This window comes from Bos javanicus, chromosome 1 (genome assembly GCF_032452875.1).
Source record: "Bos javanicus breed banteng chromosome 1, ARS-OSU_banteng_1.0, whole genome shotgun sequence".
NCBI lineage: Eukaryota > Metazoa > Chordata > Mammalia > Artiodactyla > Bovidae > Bos > Bos javanicus.
In genome coordinates, this window is record NC_083868.1 from 138,790,373 (window position 1) to 138,808,253 (window position 17,881).

A 17,881-nucleotide genomic window follows, 5' to 3' on the forward strand; every position below is an offset into this window, starting at 1 on the left:
AAAAATATATATAAGACACTTCCAAAGGAAACTACTATATCACTTCCATGTGATATAAGCCCTTAAAGATTTACACACTAAAAATTATAGAAATTCCAACCGAAGAGTAAACTCTAACAAATGAAACAAATTAAGTAAAAAAAAAAAATTTTAATATTATTTTCTTTCTCCATAAATAACTTCACAAAAGTCAAAAAATACATTAACAAAAATACATGTAAAGTACACAGCATGAGAAAATAAAAATATACCTGAGAAATATACTTCTTCCATAGTGGCTCATCTTCACTGATATCAAACTCATTCCAGCCATGGAAGGCTCTCCTATGACTTACTTCACATTTGTTTAGACCATTCTGAAGATCAGCCTATGAGATTTTATATATAAAAGTTACTGAAAATATTAGCAGAAAACAAAGGAGAAAACACAGAAAAAGTACACAGGTATGGTCATATTTACAGGAACTTCTGTGACAGTCAAAATTAATCTATGGGGACAAAGCGTATCAGTGACTGCCTGGGGCCAAGAGCAATGGAAGGATTAGCTACAAAAAACACGTGGAATCTACTTAGAGTGATGAAAATTTTCTACATCTTCATTGTGATGATGGCTATATTTGCCAAAATGCAAATTGTATATTTAATGAGTACACTGTAGTCTATATAAATTATATCTCAATAAAAAATGTTAATATAAGCAACTAGATTAATAAACAAAAAATTATGATTTTTATGTGGAAAGAGGAGTAACACAAACCAGTGACAATGTACAGAAAGCAAATTGTAAGTACATTTTAACTAGTTTTCTTGGTTCCCACTGTTGTCTTACTGTCTTCTAAAATTAGTTTCTCCAAAAGATTATGCATCTTTCCTGTTCTCTGAGCCTATCAAAACTGAGGTTGGTATTACCTTTTGTTCTTAGACTGTACATTTATTCCAAGAAGAAAATCTGTGGTTCCTAAATTACTGAAAATAATGAAGTTAAGTCCTCAAACACCACCTACATTCTTCAGTCACTACCTCTCCTGACTTGTTATTTGAAACTATCAAATAGAATGAAATTACTTGCATCTCTGAAGTAGTTTCTCTGACCAAAAGCTTTATAATAGAGGTCAATAACAGAGTCTTGCGATACCTAAATATATTTAAAGTAAGTGGCTTTAAAACAGAGTATAAATACAATCCGCCCCAAAAAAACCTTTACAAAAAAAGGGGGGTTATGCAATGTTTTTAATGCATTATTAAATTATGTGAATTTTGAAGAGAAAATTTTAAATATTCTTTTCCTCATGTTTCATTAGACTGTGAAAAACTAGGAAGAGACTAAATTACATAAGCAAAAATTTATTTGCAGTTCTGAACTTATATTTAGCTTTTACAGTAGGAAACATAAAAAAGGATAAAACTCCTAACTCCACTTATGTTATAATTAAATTGATCACTTTCCTAATCCAACTAATCCTCACACAGCACTAACAGTTTCTGGGAACACTAATGATCCAGAGCTGCACCATCCTATCAGGCAACCACTAGCCACACACACCTGCGGAACAGAGAATTCTACTGGATAGCACTTAGCTAAGTGGCTCATTCTACTATACACTCCCTTCCTCCCCACCAAGAACTTACTTGGAGAATGCTTGCAACTTCACTGACTGGTAATTCACTTGCTTTTTTTGATGTCAATACCGGAATCATTGTCTCATTTTCAGCATTAGGAATTTTTTGAAAACGTGCAACCTAGGAAACAAAACCAAAGGAAAAATATTTGCATATACTAAACAATTCTAATGCTGTCCAGAATAAACGAAAATTCAAATGTTCCCAGAAAGTTTTATCACAGTTAAAAAACAAATATTTTCAGACTAATAAAGAGTATCCAGTCCTATTAAGATAATTTTATACTAACATGCTATTCTAAAAAGCACATTTCAGAAAATAAGCTACCACTGAAAGCTAGAATACAAAATAATTTTCATACTGCAAAAAAAGATGCTATTTCTACACCAAATTAATCAGTAAAAAGTAAAACAGATGTCCTGTCTAGCAGATTCCAATCGTTACACAGAGTCATAATCCTCTAAACTCATTATGTTTAACATGAGGTACAAGGAACAGCTAAGCTTGTTCCATTCTAACACTACTGTTGATCAGCTCATTTCTTAACTATCCGGGCACCAGGCTACTCTGCCAAAGCACCAACACAGAACATGAGACTTATAGATCCATTCCCAAACTAGAGGAAATGGAAAGCAGAGACCAGACAAGCAGAGGACACATAGGAAGAGTGAAGGGACAAGCAGAATGAACCTTAGAGATGACAGTAACCATGACACCTACTCGACATAGCTTCATAAACAAATATCTACACAAAGTGTTTTAACACAGTTCTAGAAATAAATCCCCAATCCACACTTCTTTGTAGACAAAGTTTTGACGAAGTATGTGAAAGAGAGACAAAAGCTACACACTGAAACTTTAGAGAAGAAAACAATTCAGTCGCCTGCCCCACATCCACTGATTTAAACAATACTGAAAATGAAGTGATCATCTTAATGCCAAGACACAAATCTTTAAGCTATCAGGTGAAATGTTTTCAATCTTGAATAATCAACAAACAGGATTAAATATTCCTCTAAAGACAATTTTAAGACAACATATAAGGTCAAAGAATAATAATTTAAGTTAAAGGGTCACTATAGAGGCCTCTATTCATTGAAAAAAAAAAAGCTGTACTTACTCCAAAAAATAGTAAATAGCAATAGCAATGTAAATAACCAAGTTTTGGAACAATCATATGCATGTTTTCTAATCCCACCTATTACAAAGACAATAAATATTTAAGTATTTTAAAGAAAAGACCATAACAATTTTTCCTTTAATGATAAGATATTAGTGACCAAAAATTCTTAAGAAATTGAAAACAGAGTACCTTTCTCAACATGGTTATTTTATCTTGTGAAATAATTAAGAAGGATCAAATAGGTTTCCATTGCCTGCAGTGACAATGAGATTAAGAAAATCTTTTATTTCTAAGGTTCATATATATCAGTTTCTTCATATGCGAGGATAAATAGTGCCTAAAGTTGTTTGAGGATTACATCCATTTATGGAGCATTCACCCAACTAGTAATAAGCACTGAAATAGCTGTTTTTCCCAAAACTAATATTTATATGTACATTCTCAATAATATAATGAGCTCAGTAAAGAAGCAAATCATTGAAGTTAATAAAGCTAGATTTGCAACAGTTCTTCTATTAAATATATTACTACTCATAAAAACACTTTTTAAAAAGTTATCCTTTGGTATTTGATACATAATAGGGTCTATGCTGGAATACACTACATAAAATCCCTCAGGAGCATTACATGGGCTCAAAAGAGGTCAAAAGAAGGAAGTGAGACTATTTCACTTAATAAAGGATAAGATAACCCTCTAAATATAAGAAAGGAAGAGGGCAACCCAAAACCAAAGGGTGACTTTACAGAAGACCAACATCAGACTTAGAATAAAGGGTGCCCGATGCTTGGGATGGTGGCAGAGCTGGATGGCCATCCACTGTAAGAACCGGTTTCCACAACACAGAGGGGACACAGCACAGAAAATTCTTGCTGAAAGGCAATGATGCTAACTGTATTTATGCTCCCTAGACTCCATGTCAACTTAAAACTATGAGATCATTAAGTTTTAATCCTATTATCTTTTTAAGCAAATGTTACTGACATTGACCAACTGTGATGGATTGTTAGTTATATAGATCATAGAAATATTTTATCAAAGCAAGATCCTCTATGACCCACCTACTACAGCAATGGAAATAAAAACGAAAGTAAACAAGTCAAACCTGATTAAACTTAAAAGCTTTTGCACAGCAAAGGACACTATAAGCAAGGTGAAAAGACAACCTTCACAATGGGAAAAAATAATAGCAAATGAAATAATGGATAAATGATTAATTTCCAAAATATACAAGCAGCTCGTACAACTCAATACCAAAAAAACAAACAGCCCAATCAAAAAGTGGGAAAAAGAACTAAACAGACATTTTTCCAAAGACGACATACAGATGGCTAACAAACATGAAAATATACTCAACATCACTCATTATTAGAGAAATGCAAATCAAAATTACAATGAGATATCACCTCACCCCAGCCAGAATGGCCACCATCAAAAAGTCTACAAACAATAAATGCTGGAGAGGGTGTAGAGAAAAGGGAACACTCTTGCACTGTTGGTGGGAATGTAAATTGATACAGCCACTATGGAAGATGGTATGGAGATTCCTTAAAAACCTAGGAATAAAATAAAACCACCATATGACCCAGTAATCCCACTCCTAGGCATATACCCTGAGAAAATCAAAATTGAAAAAAGACACATGTATCCCACTGTTCATTGCAGCACTATTTACAATGGCTAGAACATGAAAGCAACCTAGATGCCCATCAACAGATGAATGGATAAAGAAGGTATGGTACATATACACAATGGAATATTACTCAGCCATAAAAAGGAACGCCTTTGAGTCAGTTCTGATGAGGTGGATGAACCTAGAACCTATTACACAGAGTGAAGTGAATCAGAAAGAGAAGGATAAGTATCATATCCTAACGCATATATATGGAATCTAGAAAAATGGTACTGGGGAATTTATTTGTGGGGAAGCAATGGAGAGACAGATATGGAAAATAGACTTGTGGACATGGGGAGATGGGAGGAGAGGGCAAGATGTATGGAAAGAGTAACATGGAAACTTCCATTACCATGTGTAAAATAGACAGCGGATGGGAATTTGCGGTATGGCTCAGGAAACTCAAACAGAGGCTCTGTGTCAATCTAGAGGGGTGGATGGGGAGGGAGATGGGAGGGAGGTTTAAAAGGCAGGGGATATATGTATACCTATGGCTGATTCATGTGGAGGTTTGACAGAAAACAACAAAATTCTGTAAATCAATTATCCTGCAATTAAAAAAAAAGAATATTTTAATTTGTTCATTACTCTTTCAAATAACACCTGCATTTACTGAGAATCTGACTCTGTGCTCGGCCCTTAGAATTTAACAAAGAGCAAAGTGACGGGGAGGACAATTGGAGGGAAGACAGACATTAACAAGAGTAGCACAAAGGAAGAGAAACTGAAATAGTCGCTAAGGCTGAGCCAAAGCCTAAACGACACCCAGCTGTGGATGTGTCTGATGGTGAAAGTAAACTCTGATGCTGTAAAAAAACAATACTGCATAGGAACACTGGAATGTTAGGTCCATGAGTCAAGGTAAATCGGAAGTGGTCAAACAGGAGATAGCAAGAGTGAAGATCAACATTTTATGATCACTGAACTAAACTGGATGGGAAAGGGTGAATTTAATTCAGATAACCAATATATCTACTACTGTTGGCAAGAATCCCTTAGAAGAAATGGAGTAGCCCTCACAGTCAACAAGAGTCCAAAATGCAGTACCTGAGTGCAATCTCAAAAATTACAGAATGACCTTGGTTCATTTCCAAGGCAAAACATTCACCATCACAGTAATCCAAGTCTATGCCCCAACCACTAACACCAAAGAAGCTGAAGCTGAATAGTTCTATGAAGACCTACAAGTCCTTCCAGAACCAACATCAAAAAAAGATGTCCTTCTCATCACAGGGGACTGGAATGCAAAAGCAGGAAGTCAAGAGATACTTGGAGTAGCAGGCAAGTTTGGCTGTGGAGTACAAAATGAACAGGCAAAGGTTACAGAGTTTTGCCAAGAAAGCACACTGTCATAGCAAACATCTTCTTCCAACGACATGAGGCAACTCATGGACATCACCAGATGGTTAACACTGAAATCAGACTGATTATATTCTTTCGAGACAAAGATGGAGAAGCTCTAAACAGTCAGCAAAAACAAGACTGGGAGCTGACTGTAGCTCAGATCATGACTTATTGCAAAATTCAGATTTGGAATTGAAGGAAGTAGGGAAAACCACTAGACCATTCAGGTATGACCTAAACCAAATCCCCTACGATTATACAGTGGAAATGACAAATAAATTCAAAGGATTATATCTGATAGAATGCCTGAAGAACTATGGACAGAGGTTCATAACACTGTACAGGAAGTGGTGACCAAAACCATTCCCAAGAAAAAGAAATGCAAAAAGGCCAAAGTTGTCTGATGAGGCCTTACAAATAGCTGAGAAAAGAAGAGAAGCAAAAGGCAAAGGAGAAAGGAAAAGATACAACCATCTGAATGCAGAGTTCCAAAGAATAGCAAAGAGAGGTAAGAAAGCCTTAAGTGAACAATGCAAAGGAATAGAGGAAAACAATAGAATGGGAAAGACTAAAGATCTCATCAAGAAAACTGGAGATACCAAGGGAACATTTCATGCAAAAATGGACATAAGAAAGGACAGAAACACAAGTACCTAGCAGAAGCAGAAGAGATTAAGAAGAGGTATGAATACAAAGAAATGTACAAAAAGGTCTTAATGACCTGGAAAACCACAATGCTGTGATCACTCACCTAGAACCAGACATCCTGGAGTGTGAAGTGAAGTGGGCCTTAGGAAGCATTACTACAATCAAAGCTAGTGGAAGTGATGAAATTCCAGCTGAGCTGTTTCAAATCCTAAAAGATGATGCTATGAAAGTGCTACACTCAATATGCCAGCAAATTTGGAAAACTCACAACCCTGGAAAAGGTCAGTTTTCATTCCAATCCCAAAGAAGGGTTTATGCCAAAGAATCTTCAGACTACTGTACAACTGTACTCATTTCACATGCTAGCAAGGTAATGATCAAATCCTTCACCCTAGGCTTCAATAGTATGTGAAATGTGAACTTCCAAATGTTCAAGCTGGATTTAGAAAAGGCAGAGGAACAAGAGATCATATTGCCAACAAGCGCTGAAGCACAGAAAAAGCAAAAGAATTCCTGAAAAACACCTACTTCTGCTTCACTGACTATGCTAAAGCCTTTGACACTGTGGATCACAACAAACTGTGGAAAATTCTTCAAGAGATGGGAATACCAGACCACCTTATTTGCCCCCTGAGAAACCTGTATGCAAGGTCAAGAAGCAATAGTTAGAATTAGACATCGAACAAAAGACTGGTTCAAAATTGGGAAAGGAGTATGTCAAGGCTGTATATTGTCACCCTGCTTGTTTAACTTTTATGCAGAGTACATCATGAGAAATGCCAGGCTGGATAAATCACAAGCTGAAATCCAAATTGCTGGGATAAGTATCAATAACCTCAGATACGCAGATGACACCACTCTTTTGGCAGAAAGTGAAGAGGAACTAAAGAACCTCTTGATGAAGATGAAAGAGGAGAGCGAAAAAGCAGGATTAAAACTCAACATTCAAAAAACTAAGATAATGGCAACTGGTCCTATCACCTCATGGCAAATAGATGAGGAAAAAATGCAAACAGTGACACACTTTATTTTCTTCGTCTCCAAAATCAATGTAGATGGTGATTGTAGCCATAAAATTAAAAGATGCTTGCTCCTTGGAAGAAAAGCTATGACAAACCTAAACAGCATATTAAAAAGCAGACATCACTTTGCCTACACAGGTCCATATACTTAAAGCTATGGTTTTTCCAGCAGTCATGTATGGATGTGAAGGTTTGACCATAAGGACGGCTGAGGGCCGAAGAATTAATGCTTTCAAACTGTGATGCTGGACGAGACTCTTGAGAGTCCCTTGGACAGCAAGGAGATCAAACCAGTCAATCCTAAAGGAAATCAACTCTGAATATTCACTGGAAGGACTGATGCTGAAGCTGAAGCTCTAATACTTTGGCCACCTGATGGGAAGAGCTTACTCATTGGAAAATACCCTAAGGCCAGGCAAGACTGAAGGCAGCAGAAAGAGGAAACAGAGGCTAAGATGGTTGGTTGGCATCACCAACTCAATGGATATAAGTCTGAACAAACTCCAGTAGATAGTGAAGGACAGGGAAGCCTGCATACTGCAGTGCATGGCGTCGCAAAGAGTCGGACACAACTAAGTGACCAAAAAACAACAAGAAAGAAGGCTTCCCTGGTGACTCACATGGTAATGAGTCTCCCTGCAGTGCAGTGAGTTCAATCCCTGGGTCAGGAAGATGCCTGGAGAAGGGAATAGCTACTCACTCCAGTATTCTTGCCTGGAGAATCCACAGACGGAGTAGCCTGGTGGGCTATAGTCCATGGGGTCACAAAGAGTGAGACACGACTGAGTGATTAACACACACACACACATGAAGGAGAAGTCCAGGGCTAAGGGCACTTGGAATCAGAGACCTAAGGAACTCCAACCAAGGCAGGTAAGGTCTGATGAGGAAGTGATGCTTACGGACCTGAGCGGCAAGAAGCCGCCTGAGGCAGGGGATGGATGGTAAGAACAGAGGGGCAAGTGAGGAAGGGGGAGCACTGCGAGAGTGAGTCACTAAAAAAGGCCAGCATTCATCCACTCACTCAATTCAGATCCTTGACACATCATCAATGCTCATTATTCTTGCTACTAGGGACACAAAAGTGACTGAAGAGGTAAGAACTCTGGCCTCGTGGAGCCACATACCAATAGGCAGCAAAAGACCATGAATGGTATGTTACACAATAAATGTTCTAGTAAACAAGAAAAGAAGGATAAGCAGGAGAGTTGTTTCACTTTACATGAGGGGAGGTGGGACACAGCAGGGCAAGAACCTTCCAGTAAGGTGATGCCATTTTTCAGGCAACTTCATAATTCCATCTTTTCCAAACTTTTTATCTTTTGAGAAAACGGAACTGAAATTTTTTCCATTAAGAGAATTTTGTAAAGACTGAAATAAATAGAAATCTGAAGGTGCAACATCTGGTGAATACCATGGATGAATCAGAACGTCTCAGCCAAGCTGTAACACTTTTCCCTCATCATCAAAGAAACATGTTGTTTTGTGCTATTCTGATAGAAGATTATGCATTTTCTGTTCACTAATTTCAGACATGTTTCACTCAGTGCTGTCTTCAGTTGGTCTAATTGGGAACAGTACTTGTTGGAATGAATTGTTTGGTTTTCCAGAAGGAGTTCATAATAGAGGACTCCCTTCCAATCCCATCACATACAACATCACCTTCTTTGGATGAAGACCGGCCTCTGGTGTGGTTGGTTGTGGTTCATTTGCCCCATGATCTCTTCTGTTCTAATTATTGTACAATATTTACTTTTCCTCACCCATCACAATTCGTTGTAAAAATGAAACATTTTCATTACAGTAGAGAACTGCATGAGGAAATAGTCAGGAAGGCTTACCAAACATGAAAGCAATTAACAAATTAACAAGCTGGACTTCCGGTTCAAGATGGCAGAGTAGAAAGGCATGAGCTCATCCCCTCCAGCAAAAGCACCAGAAGTGCGACCAGCCACTGAACAACTATCAACAGGAGGACACTGGAACCCACCAAAAAAAGATACTCCACGTCCAAAGACAAAGAAGAAACCGTAGCAAGATGGTGGGAGGAGTACAATCACAATAAAATCAAATATATCATACTTGCTGGATGGGTGACCCAAAGACTAGAGAACAATAATACCAAAGAAGTTCTCATACTGTTGTAAAGGTTCTGAACCCCATGTCAGGCTTCTAAGCCTGACGATCTGACAAAGGGACTGGCAATTCCCAGGGAATCTGGCCTTGAGTGTCAGCAGGATTTGATTACAGGTCTTCCTGGGGACTGGGGAAAAAGAGACTCCAGTCTTGGAGGCACAAACAAAATTGTGCATGCACCAAGATCCAGAGGAGAGGAGCACTGACCCCACAGAAGACTGAGCCAAAACTGCCTGCTAGTGTTGGCGGGCCTCCTGTGGAGACGCGGGTCGAGAGGGGCTCACCACAGAGACAGGGGGCACCGGAAGGTCCCACTTGGCGTAAAACCTCTTGGGAGTTCACCATTAAGCCTACTATAGAGACAACTCTACACATGGGCATCACCAAATGGTTAATACTGAAATCAGACTGATTATATTTTTTGCAGCCGAAGATGGAGAATCTCTATACAGACAACAAAAACAAGACAGGGAGCTGACTGTGGCTCAGATCATGAACTCCTTATCGCCAAATTCAGACATAAATTGAAGAAAGTAGGGAAAACCCCTAGACCATTCAGGTATGACCTAAATCAAATCCCCTACGATTATGCAGTGGAAGCGACAAATAGATTCAAGGGATCAGATCTGACAGAGTGCCTGAGGAACTACAGATGGAGGTTCATGATATTCTGCAGGAAGCAGTGATTAAGACCATCCCCATGAATAAGAAACGCAAAAAGGCAAAATGCTTGTCTGAGGAGGCCTTACAAATAGCTGAGAAAAGAGAGATGCTAAAGATAAAGAAGAAAAGGAAAGATATAGTCTTCTGAAAGCAGAGTTCAAAAGACTTGCAAGGAGAGGTAAGAAAGCCTTCCTCAGCGATCAATGCAGAGAAATAGAGGAAAACAACAGAATGCGAAAGACTAGAGAGCTCTTCAAGAAAATTAGAGATACCAAGGGAACAGTTCATGCAAAGATGGGAACAATAAAGGAAAGAAACATATGGACCTAACAGAAGCAGAGGCTATTAAGAAAAGGTGGCAAGAATACACAGAAGAACTATACAAAAAAGATCTTAATGACCAGATAACCACAATGGTATGATCACTCACCTAGAGCCAGAGAGCCTGGAATGTGAAGTCAGGTGGGCCTTAGGAAGCATCACAACGAACAAAGCTAGTGGAGGTGATGGAATTCCAGCTGAGCTATTTCAAATCTTAAAGGATGATGCTGTGAAAGTGCTGCACTCAATGTGCCAGAAAATTTGGAAAACTCAGTAGTGGCCACAGGATTAGAAAAGGTCAGTTTTCATTCCAATCCCAAAGAAGGGTAATGCCAAAAAATGTTCAAACTACCACACAATTGCACTCATCTCACACGCTAGCAAAGTAATGCTCAAAATTCTCCAAGGGAGGCTTCAATAGTACGTCATCCAAGAACTCCCAGATGTTGAAGCTGGATTTAGAAAAGGCAGAGGAATCAAATATCAAATTGCCAACATCCGCTGGACCATAGAGAAAGCAAAAGAGTTCCAGAAAACCATCTACTTCTCCTTATTGACTAGGCCAAAGCCTTTGACTGTGTCAATTACAACAAACTGTGGAAAATTCTTCAACAGATGGGAATACCAGGCCTCCCCATAATGATGAACTAGATTTCTAGTTTGTCTTACATGCTACATAGTAGCACTATTCACCCTGTTAAAGACTAGTAAGAGACTCTTTTTAGCAAATGGTGGACTGGCTAACCATACAAAAAAATAAAATACTGCTGTACCCCTCCTCACACCACATATAAGTTAACTCAAATTGATTAAAGACTTAAATGTAAGAATTTAAACTATAAAACTCTTAGAAGACAAAGACTTAAATCTTCTTGATCACGATGCCCTAGACATAACACAACAAGTACAAGAAACAAACAAAAAAATTTGATCATCAAAATTGTAAAGTTTTGTACTGCAAAGGACATACATCATCAAGAAAGTTATTTAAAGGGATAATTCACAAAATGGGGAAAAATACCTGTAAGTCATTCATCTGTTAAGGGGCTTATATCTCAATAATTAAACTCTTACAATTCAATAATAAAAGGACCAATAGTCCATTTAAAAATGAGTAAAACATTTGAACACATACTCCTACAAAGAAGATATACAAATGAGCAATAAGCATGAGAGCTCCCTCAATATCACACAGATCAGTTCAGTCACTCAGTCATGTCCGACTCTGTGACCCCATGAACCGCAGCACACCAGGCCTCCATGTCCATTGCCAACTCCCAGAGTTTACCCAAACTCATGTCCACTGAGTCGGTGATGCCATCCAACTATCTCATCCTCTGTCTTCCCCTTCTCCTCCTGCCCTCAATCTTTCCCAGCATCAGGGTCTTTTCAAATGAGTCAGCTCTCCGCTTCAGGTGGCCAAAGTATTGGGAGTTTCAGCTTCAATATCAGTTCTTCCAATGAACACCCAGGACTGTCTCCTTTAGGATGGACTGGTTGGATCTCCTTGCAGTCCAGGGAACTCTCAAAAGTCTCCTACACCACAGTTCAAAAGCATCAATTCTTTGGTGTTCAGCTTTCTTTATAGTACAACTCTCACATCCATACATGACTACTGGAAAAACCATAGCCTTGACTAGACGGACCTTTGTTGGCAAAGTAATGTCTCTGCTTTTGAATAAGCTGTCTAGGTTGGTCATAACTTTCCTTCCAAGGAGAAAGCGTCTTTTAATTTCATAGCTGCAATCACCATTCTTCAGTGATTTTGGAGCCCCCAAAAATAAATTCTACCACTGTTTCCCCATCTATTTGCCATAAAGTGATGGGACAAGATGCCATGATCTTCATTTTCTGAATGTTAACTTTTAAGCCAACTTTTTCACTCTCCTCTTTCACTTTCATCAAGAGGCTTTTTAGTTCTTCTTCACTTTCTGCCATAAGGGTGGTGTCATCTGCATATCTGAGGTGATTGATATTTCTCCCGGCAATCTTGATTCCAGCTTGTGCTTCTTCCAGCCCAGCGTTTCTCATGATGTACTCTGCATAGACGTTAAATAAGCACGGTGACAATATACAGCCTTGATGTACTGCTTTCCCAATTTGAAACCAATCTGTTGTTCCATGTCCAGTTCTAACTCTTGCTTCCTGACCTGCATATAGGTTTCTCAAGAGGCAGGTCAGGTGGTCTGGTATTCCCATCTCTTTCAGAATTTTCCACAGTTTATTGTGATCCACACAGTCAAAGGCTTTAGCATAGTCAATAAAGCAGAAATAGATGTTTTTCTGGAACTCTCTCGCTTTTTCAATGATCCAGAGGATGTTGGCAATTTGATCTCTGGTTCCTCTGCCTTTTCTAAAACCAGCTTGAACACCTGGAAGTTCACAATTCATGTATTGCTGAAGCCTGGCTTGGAGAATTTTAAGCGTTACTTTACTAGTGTGTGAGATGAGTGCAATTGTGTGGAAATTTGAGCATTCTTTGGCACTTCCTTTCTTTGGGACTGGAATGAAAACTGACCTTTTCCAGTCCTGTGTCCACTGCTGAGTTTTCCAAATTTGCTGGCATGTTGAGTGCAGCACTTTCACAGCATCATCTTTCAGGATTTGAAATAGCTCAACTGGAATTCCATCACCTCCACTAGCTTTGTTCGTAATGATGCTTCCTAAGGCCCACTTGACTTCACATTCCAGGATATCTGGCTCTAGATGAGTGATCACACCATCATGATTATCTGAGTCGTGAAGATCATTTTTGTATAGTTCTTCTGTGTATTCTTGCCGCCTGTTCTTAATACCGTCTGCTTCTGTTGGGTCCATACCATTTCTGTCCTTTATTGAGCCCATTTTTGCATGAAATATTCCCTTGGTATCTCTAATTTTCTTGAAGAGATCTCTAGTCTTTCCCATTCTATTGTTTTCCTCTATTTCTCTGCATTGATCGCTGAGGAAGGCTTTCTTATCTCTCCTTCCTATTCTTTGGAACTTTGCATTTAAATGGGTATGTCTTTCCTTTTCTCCTTTGCTTTTCGCTTCTCTTCTTTTCACAGCTATTTGTAAGGCCTCCTCAGACAGCCAGTTTGCATTTTTCCATTTCTTTTTCTTGGGGATGGTCTTGATCCCTGTTTCCTGTACAATGTCATGAACCTCCGTCCATAGCTCATCAGGCAGTCTATCAGATCTAGTCCCTTAAATCTATTTCTCACTTCCACTATATAATCATAAGGGATTTGATTTAGGTCATACCTGAATGGTCTAGTGGTTTTCCCCACTTTCTTCAATTTAAGTCTGAATTTGGCAATAAGAAGTTCATGATCTGAGCCACAGTCAGCTCCCTGTCTTGCTTTTGCTGACCATATAGAGCTTCTCCATCTTTGGCTGGAACAAATATAATCAATTTGATTTCAGTGTTGACCATCTGGTGATGTCCATAAGTATGGACACCAACATCATTACTCATGAGGCAAACAGATATCAGAACATAACGAGGCAACATCACACCCACTAGGATAGCTACACTTAAAAAGACAGACAATACGAAATGCTGGAGAGAATGCATAAAAACTGGAGCCCTCATACACTGTTGGTGAAGTGCTAAAAGGTACAACCACCATGGAAAGGTTTGGCAGCTACTACATACTATTATTATGTTATTATGCAAACATTTCAGCTTAAAAACTTTTGAGCCACTTAATGCTCCAATTTTGACAATTATAAAATGCAAATAAGTTCACAGAAGTTTAGTCGAATGTAACCATCTTACCATCCAAAAGTAAACCATTTTAAGAGATAATATGTCTTTCACATGTTATTTAGGAATTCATGTCTGCAGACTCAGGTTTCAAGGAAAACTTTCCTGAGTTAAGCCATGAAGAATGGATGGCAGAGAATGGCTAAGACATGCCAAGGAAGTACTCCCAACAAGAGATGAACACTACTAAAGGTCACAGCAATGGTAATTTAATTTGTATGTAACAACTTCCAGATGTACAAGCTGGATTTAGAAAAGGCAGAGGAATCAGAGATCAAATTGCCAACATTCACTGGATCAATGAAAAAGCCAGAGATTCCAGAAAAACATCCACTTCTGCTTCACTAACTACGCTAACACCTTTCTCTGTGTGGAACACAACAAACTGTGGAAAACGCTTAAAGAGATGGGAATACCAGACCACCTTACCTGCCTCCGGAGAAACCTCTATGCAGGTCAAGATGCAACAGTTAGAACCAGACAAGGAACAATGGACTGGTTCAAAATTGGGAAACAAGTATGTCAAGGTTGTGTATTGCCACCCTGCTTATTTAACTCCTATGCACAGCACAACATGCAAAATGCCAGGCTGGATGAACCACAAGCTGGAATCAAGATGGCCGGGAGAAATATCAACAACTTCAGATATGCAGATAATACCACTCTAATGGCAGAAAGTGAAGAGGAACTAAAGAGCTTCTTAATGAAGATTAAAGAGGAGAGCAAAAAAGCTGGCTTGAAACTCAACATTCAAAGAGGAAAGGACAACCCACTCCAGTATTCTTGCCTGGAGAATCCCCATGGACAGAGAAGCCTGGCAGGCTGCAGTCCATGGGGCCACAAACAGTCAGACACGATGAGCGACTTAGCACAACTTTCTGGCGACCAAAAGACGTTCCAAGCTTATCTTTGTATCTCCCCTGCCCCTATGTTAGAATCAACCATTTCTCCATGGAACCTTAGTTCTTTTCATTGACAAGTATTATTTGGAAGTGTCACAGCTTTAAGGCCTTATTAACAGACTGCGTTAAGGAATATATACATACGTGCAAACTCATGTCTGTATCTACTTTTATGTTTATCTGTAAATATGTTAAAAACCGTTAGTCCATACTGAAACTGCCAATGCCAATCTAACTTTACAGAAGTTCATTTCTACCTTTTCCCTTTCCTTATCTGGAACACTTTTCTCTTACAGTGAAACACTTGACTTTCATAATCACCCTTATACATATTTATTTGCTCTAATCTAGAATACACAGAGTAGTTCTGGGAGTTCTGACCATTATCACTGTAAAAAACAAAAATCTACTAAGTCGAGTACAATATTTGTGTGCAGCTTTTTTTCTCTTTAGTCTCAGGTTTGTTTAGAGTTCTTTGTCAATAGCATTACAGAGTCAAAACCTGTATTCCCAAAGTATTTAGACTAGTTCTTCCCATGGTCATCCTTCAGAGAGTTAGTTCATTTGAAATATAGTTAGGTTCATTTGCTTCTGTGTTATTATTCCATTTAGAATTTGGAGGTTATTTTCTCCCCTTCTCTCCCCTATCCTTGTAAATCTTATTTATTTGAGAATATGAAACATCAATTTAGTTCTAACAGTTAAGACTAGTCAAAGAGGTAAACACAGACAAGCATCAGGCCATTCCATCCTTTCAGTCTCTCTCTACCCCACCCTCTTTATGTAACCAATCTCCTTTCCAGAGGGTCTTTCCTGTATTTCCTTCTGTTCAAATGATCATTATGTGTTTGTATTTTATTTCCTCTTCTTCTGCTTATAGTAACATAACCTAGACGAAAGGTTGATGATACCACTCTAATGACAGAAAGCGAAGAGGAACTAAAGAGCCTCTTGATGAGGGTGAAGGAGGAGAGTGAAAGAGCCAGCTTAAAACTAAATATTAAAAAAAACTAAGATCATGGCATCCGGCCTTATTACTTCTGGCAAATTGAAGCAGAAAAGGTGGAAGTAGTGACAGATTTCCTCTTCTTGGGCTCTAAAATCACTGCGGCTGCTGACTGCAGCCATGAAATCAGAAGACATTTGCTTCTTGGAAGAAAAACTAGGACAAACCTAGACGGTGTGCTGAAAAGCAAAGACATTACTATGCCGACAAAGGGCCATATAGTCAAAGCTATGTTCTTCCCAGGAGTTATATATGGTCGTGAAAGCTGGATTGTATAGAAGGCAGAGTGCCGAAGAATTGATGCCTTCAAACTGTGGTGCTAGATAAGACTCCTGAAAGTCCCTCGGATAGCATGGAGATCAAACCAGTCAATCTTAAGGGATATCAACCCTGAATACTCGTTGGAAGGACTGATCTTGAAGTTGAAGCTCCAGTATTTTGGTCATCTGATGCAAACAGCTGACTCATTGGAAAAGTCCCTGATGCTGGGAAAGATTGAAGGCAGAAAGTTCTAGAAGATGGCGCCAGAAGATGAGATGGCTGGATAGCATCACCAATGCAATGGACGTGAACTTGGCCAACTTCGGGAGATGGTGAAGGACAGAGAGGCCTGGGGTGCTGCAGTCCATGGGGTCACAGAGTCGGACACAACTGGGCGGACTGAATATCAACAACCTTAACAATATATCCTGGAGATCAGTTCATCAGAGTCCAGTTCAGATATCTTCCTCATTCTTTTTACAGCTGCATACACACACTTACAGACACACACACACACACACACACACGCATACATACACACATGATATATATACCATAGTTTATTCAACTACTCTTCTGTGTAGCAGATTGCAAACAATGACCCATAAATAACCCTGTATATGGATTTTCATATCACTGGAGTTGTACCTTCAAGAAAAATTCCTATAACTGAAACTGATAGGTCAAAAGGCAAATGCATATGCAGGGCTCTGCCAGATTATCACTGAGTTGTACCAGTCTGCCTTGTCAGCAATGTATGTGTCAGTTTCTTCATAGCCTCATCAACTGCTACACTTTAACTTTTGTCTATCCAACAGCTTAAAAAATGGCATATGGAGCCATTTTCATACATTTTGGGGGATTATCCTTACTGTATTTCAATCACTTTTCTATCAGATTACTGCAATCTATTCTCTCAATTTTTAAGAGTTATTTATATATTAGAGATCTCAAACCTTTATCTTGATATATTGCAGGTATTTTCTTCTAGTCTACCAACTGTCTTGACTATGTTTTTTGTCATGCAAAAAAAATTTTTCATTTTCATGTAACAAAATTTCTCAATCCTCTTACTGTCTCTGTATTTTAAGAGCTAAAATTATCAATTCCATTAACCAGGTGATACTCAACAACTAGGGTATATATAACGACTAAACATTACACAAGGTAGAACTTAGAAAGTAACTACCAAACTTAACAATGCAGAATCTTTAAAGGGGAAAAAAAAAAAACAGTATGTCTTATTCGTAACTACAAAATTCAATGATCAAGCTCACATAATTCTACGTTTAGCTCAAAATGGATCAACTACCTAAATATAAGCACTAAAAGCCATAAAACTCTCAGAGAAAAAAGGATGAATCTTCATGACCTTGGATTCTTGACTCTTGGTACCAAAAGTACAATCTATAAA

At 38.6% G+C, this 17,881-nt stretch overlaps 1 protein-coding gene across 5 annotated transcripts in view; it reads right to left on the reverse strand.

Moving 5' to 3' along the window:
- Positions 1-17,881, reverse strand: part of ATP2C1 (ATPase secretory pathway Ca2+ transporting 1) — a 154,640-nt gene that overhangs the window by 76,330 nt on the left and 60,429 nt on the right. For all 5 annotated transcript variants that reach the window (XM_061421518.1, XM_061421527.1, XM_061421554.1 and 2 more), the window contains 2 exons: positions 1,630-1,740; positions 252-368 (listed from right to left, as the gene is read on the reverse strand). In XM_061421518.1, coding sequence (XP_061277502.1) covers positions 252-368; positions 1,630-1,740 — 228 coding nt within the window. The remainder of the gene's footprint in view (positions 1-251; positions 369-1,629; positions 1,741-17,881) is intronic.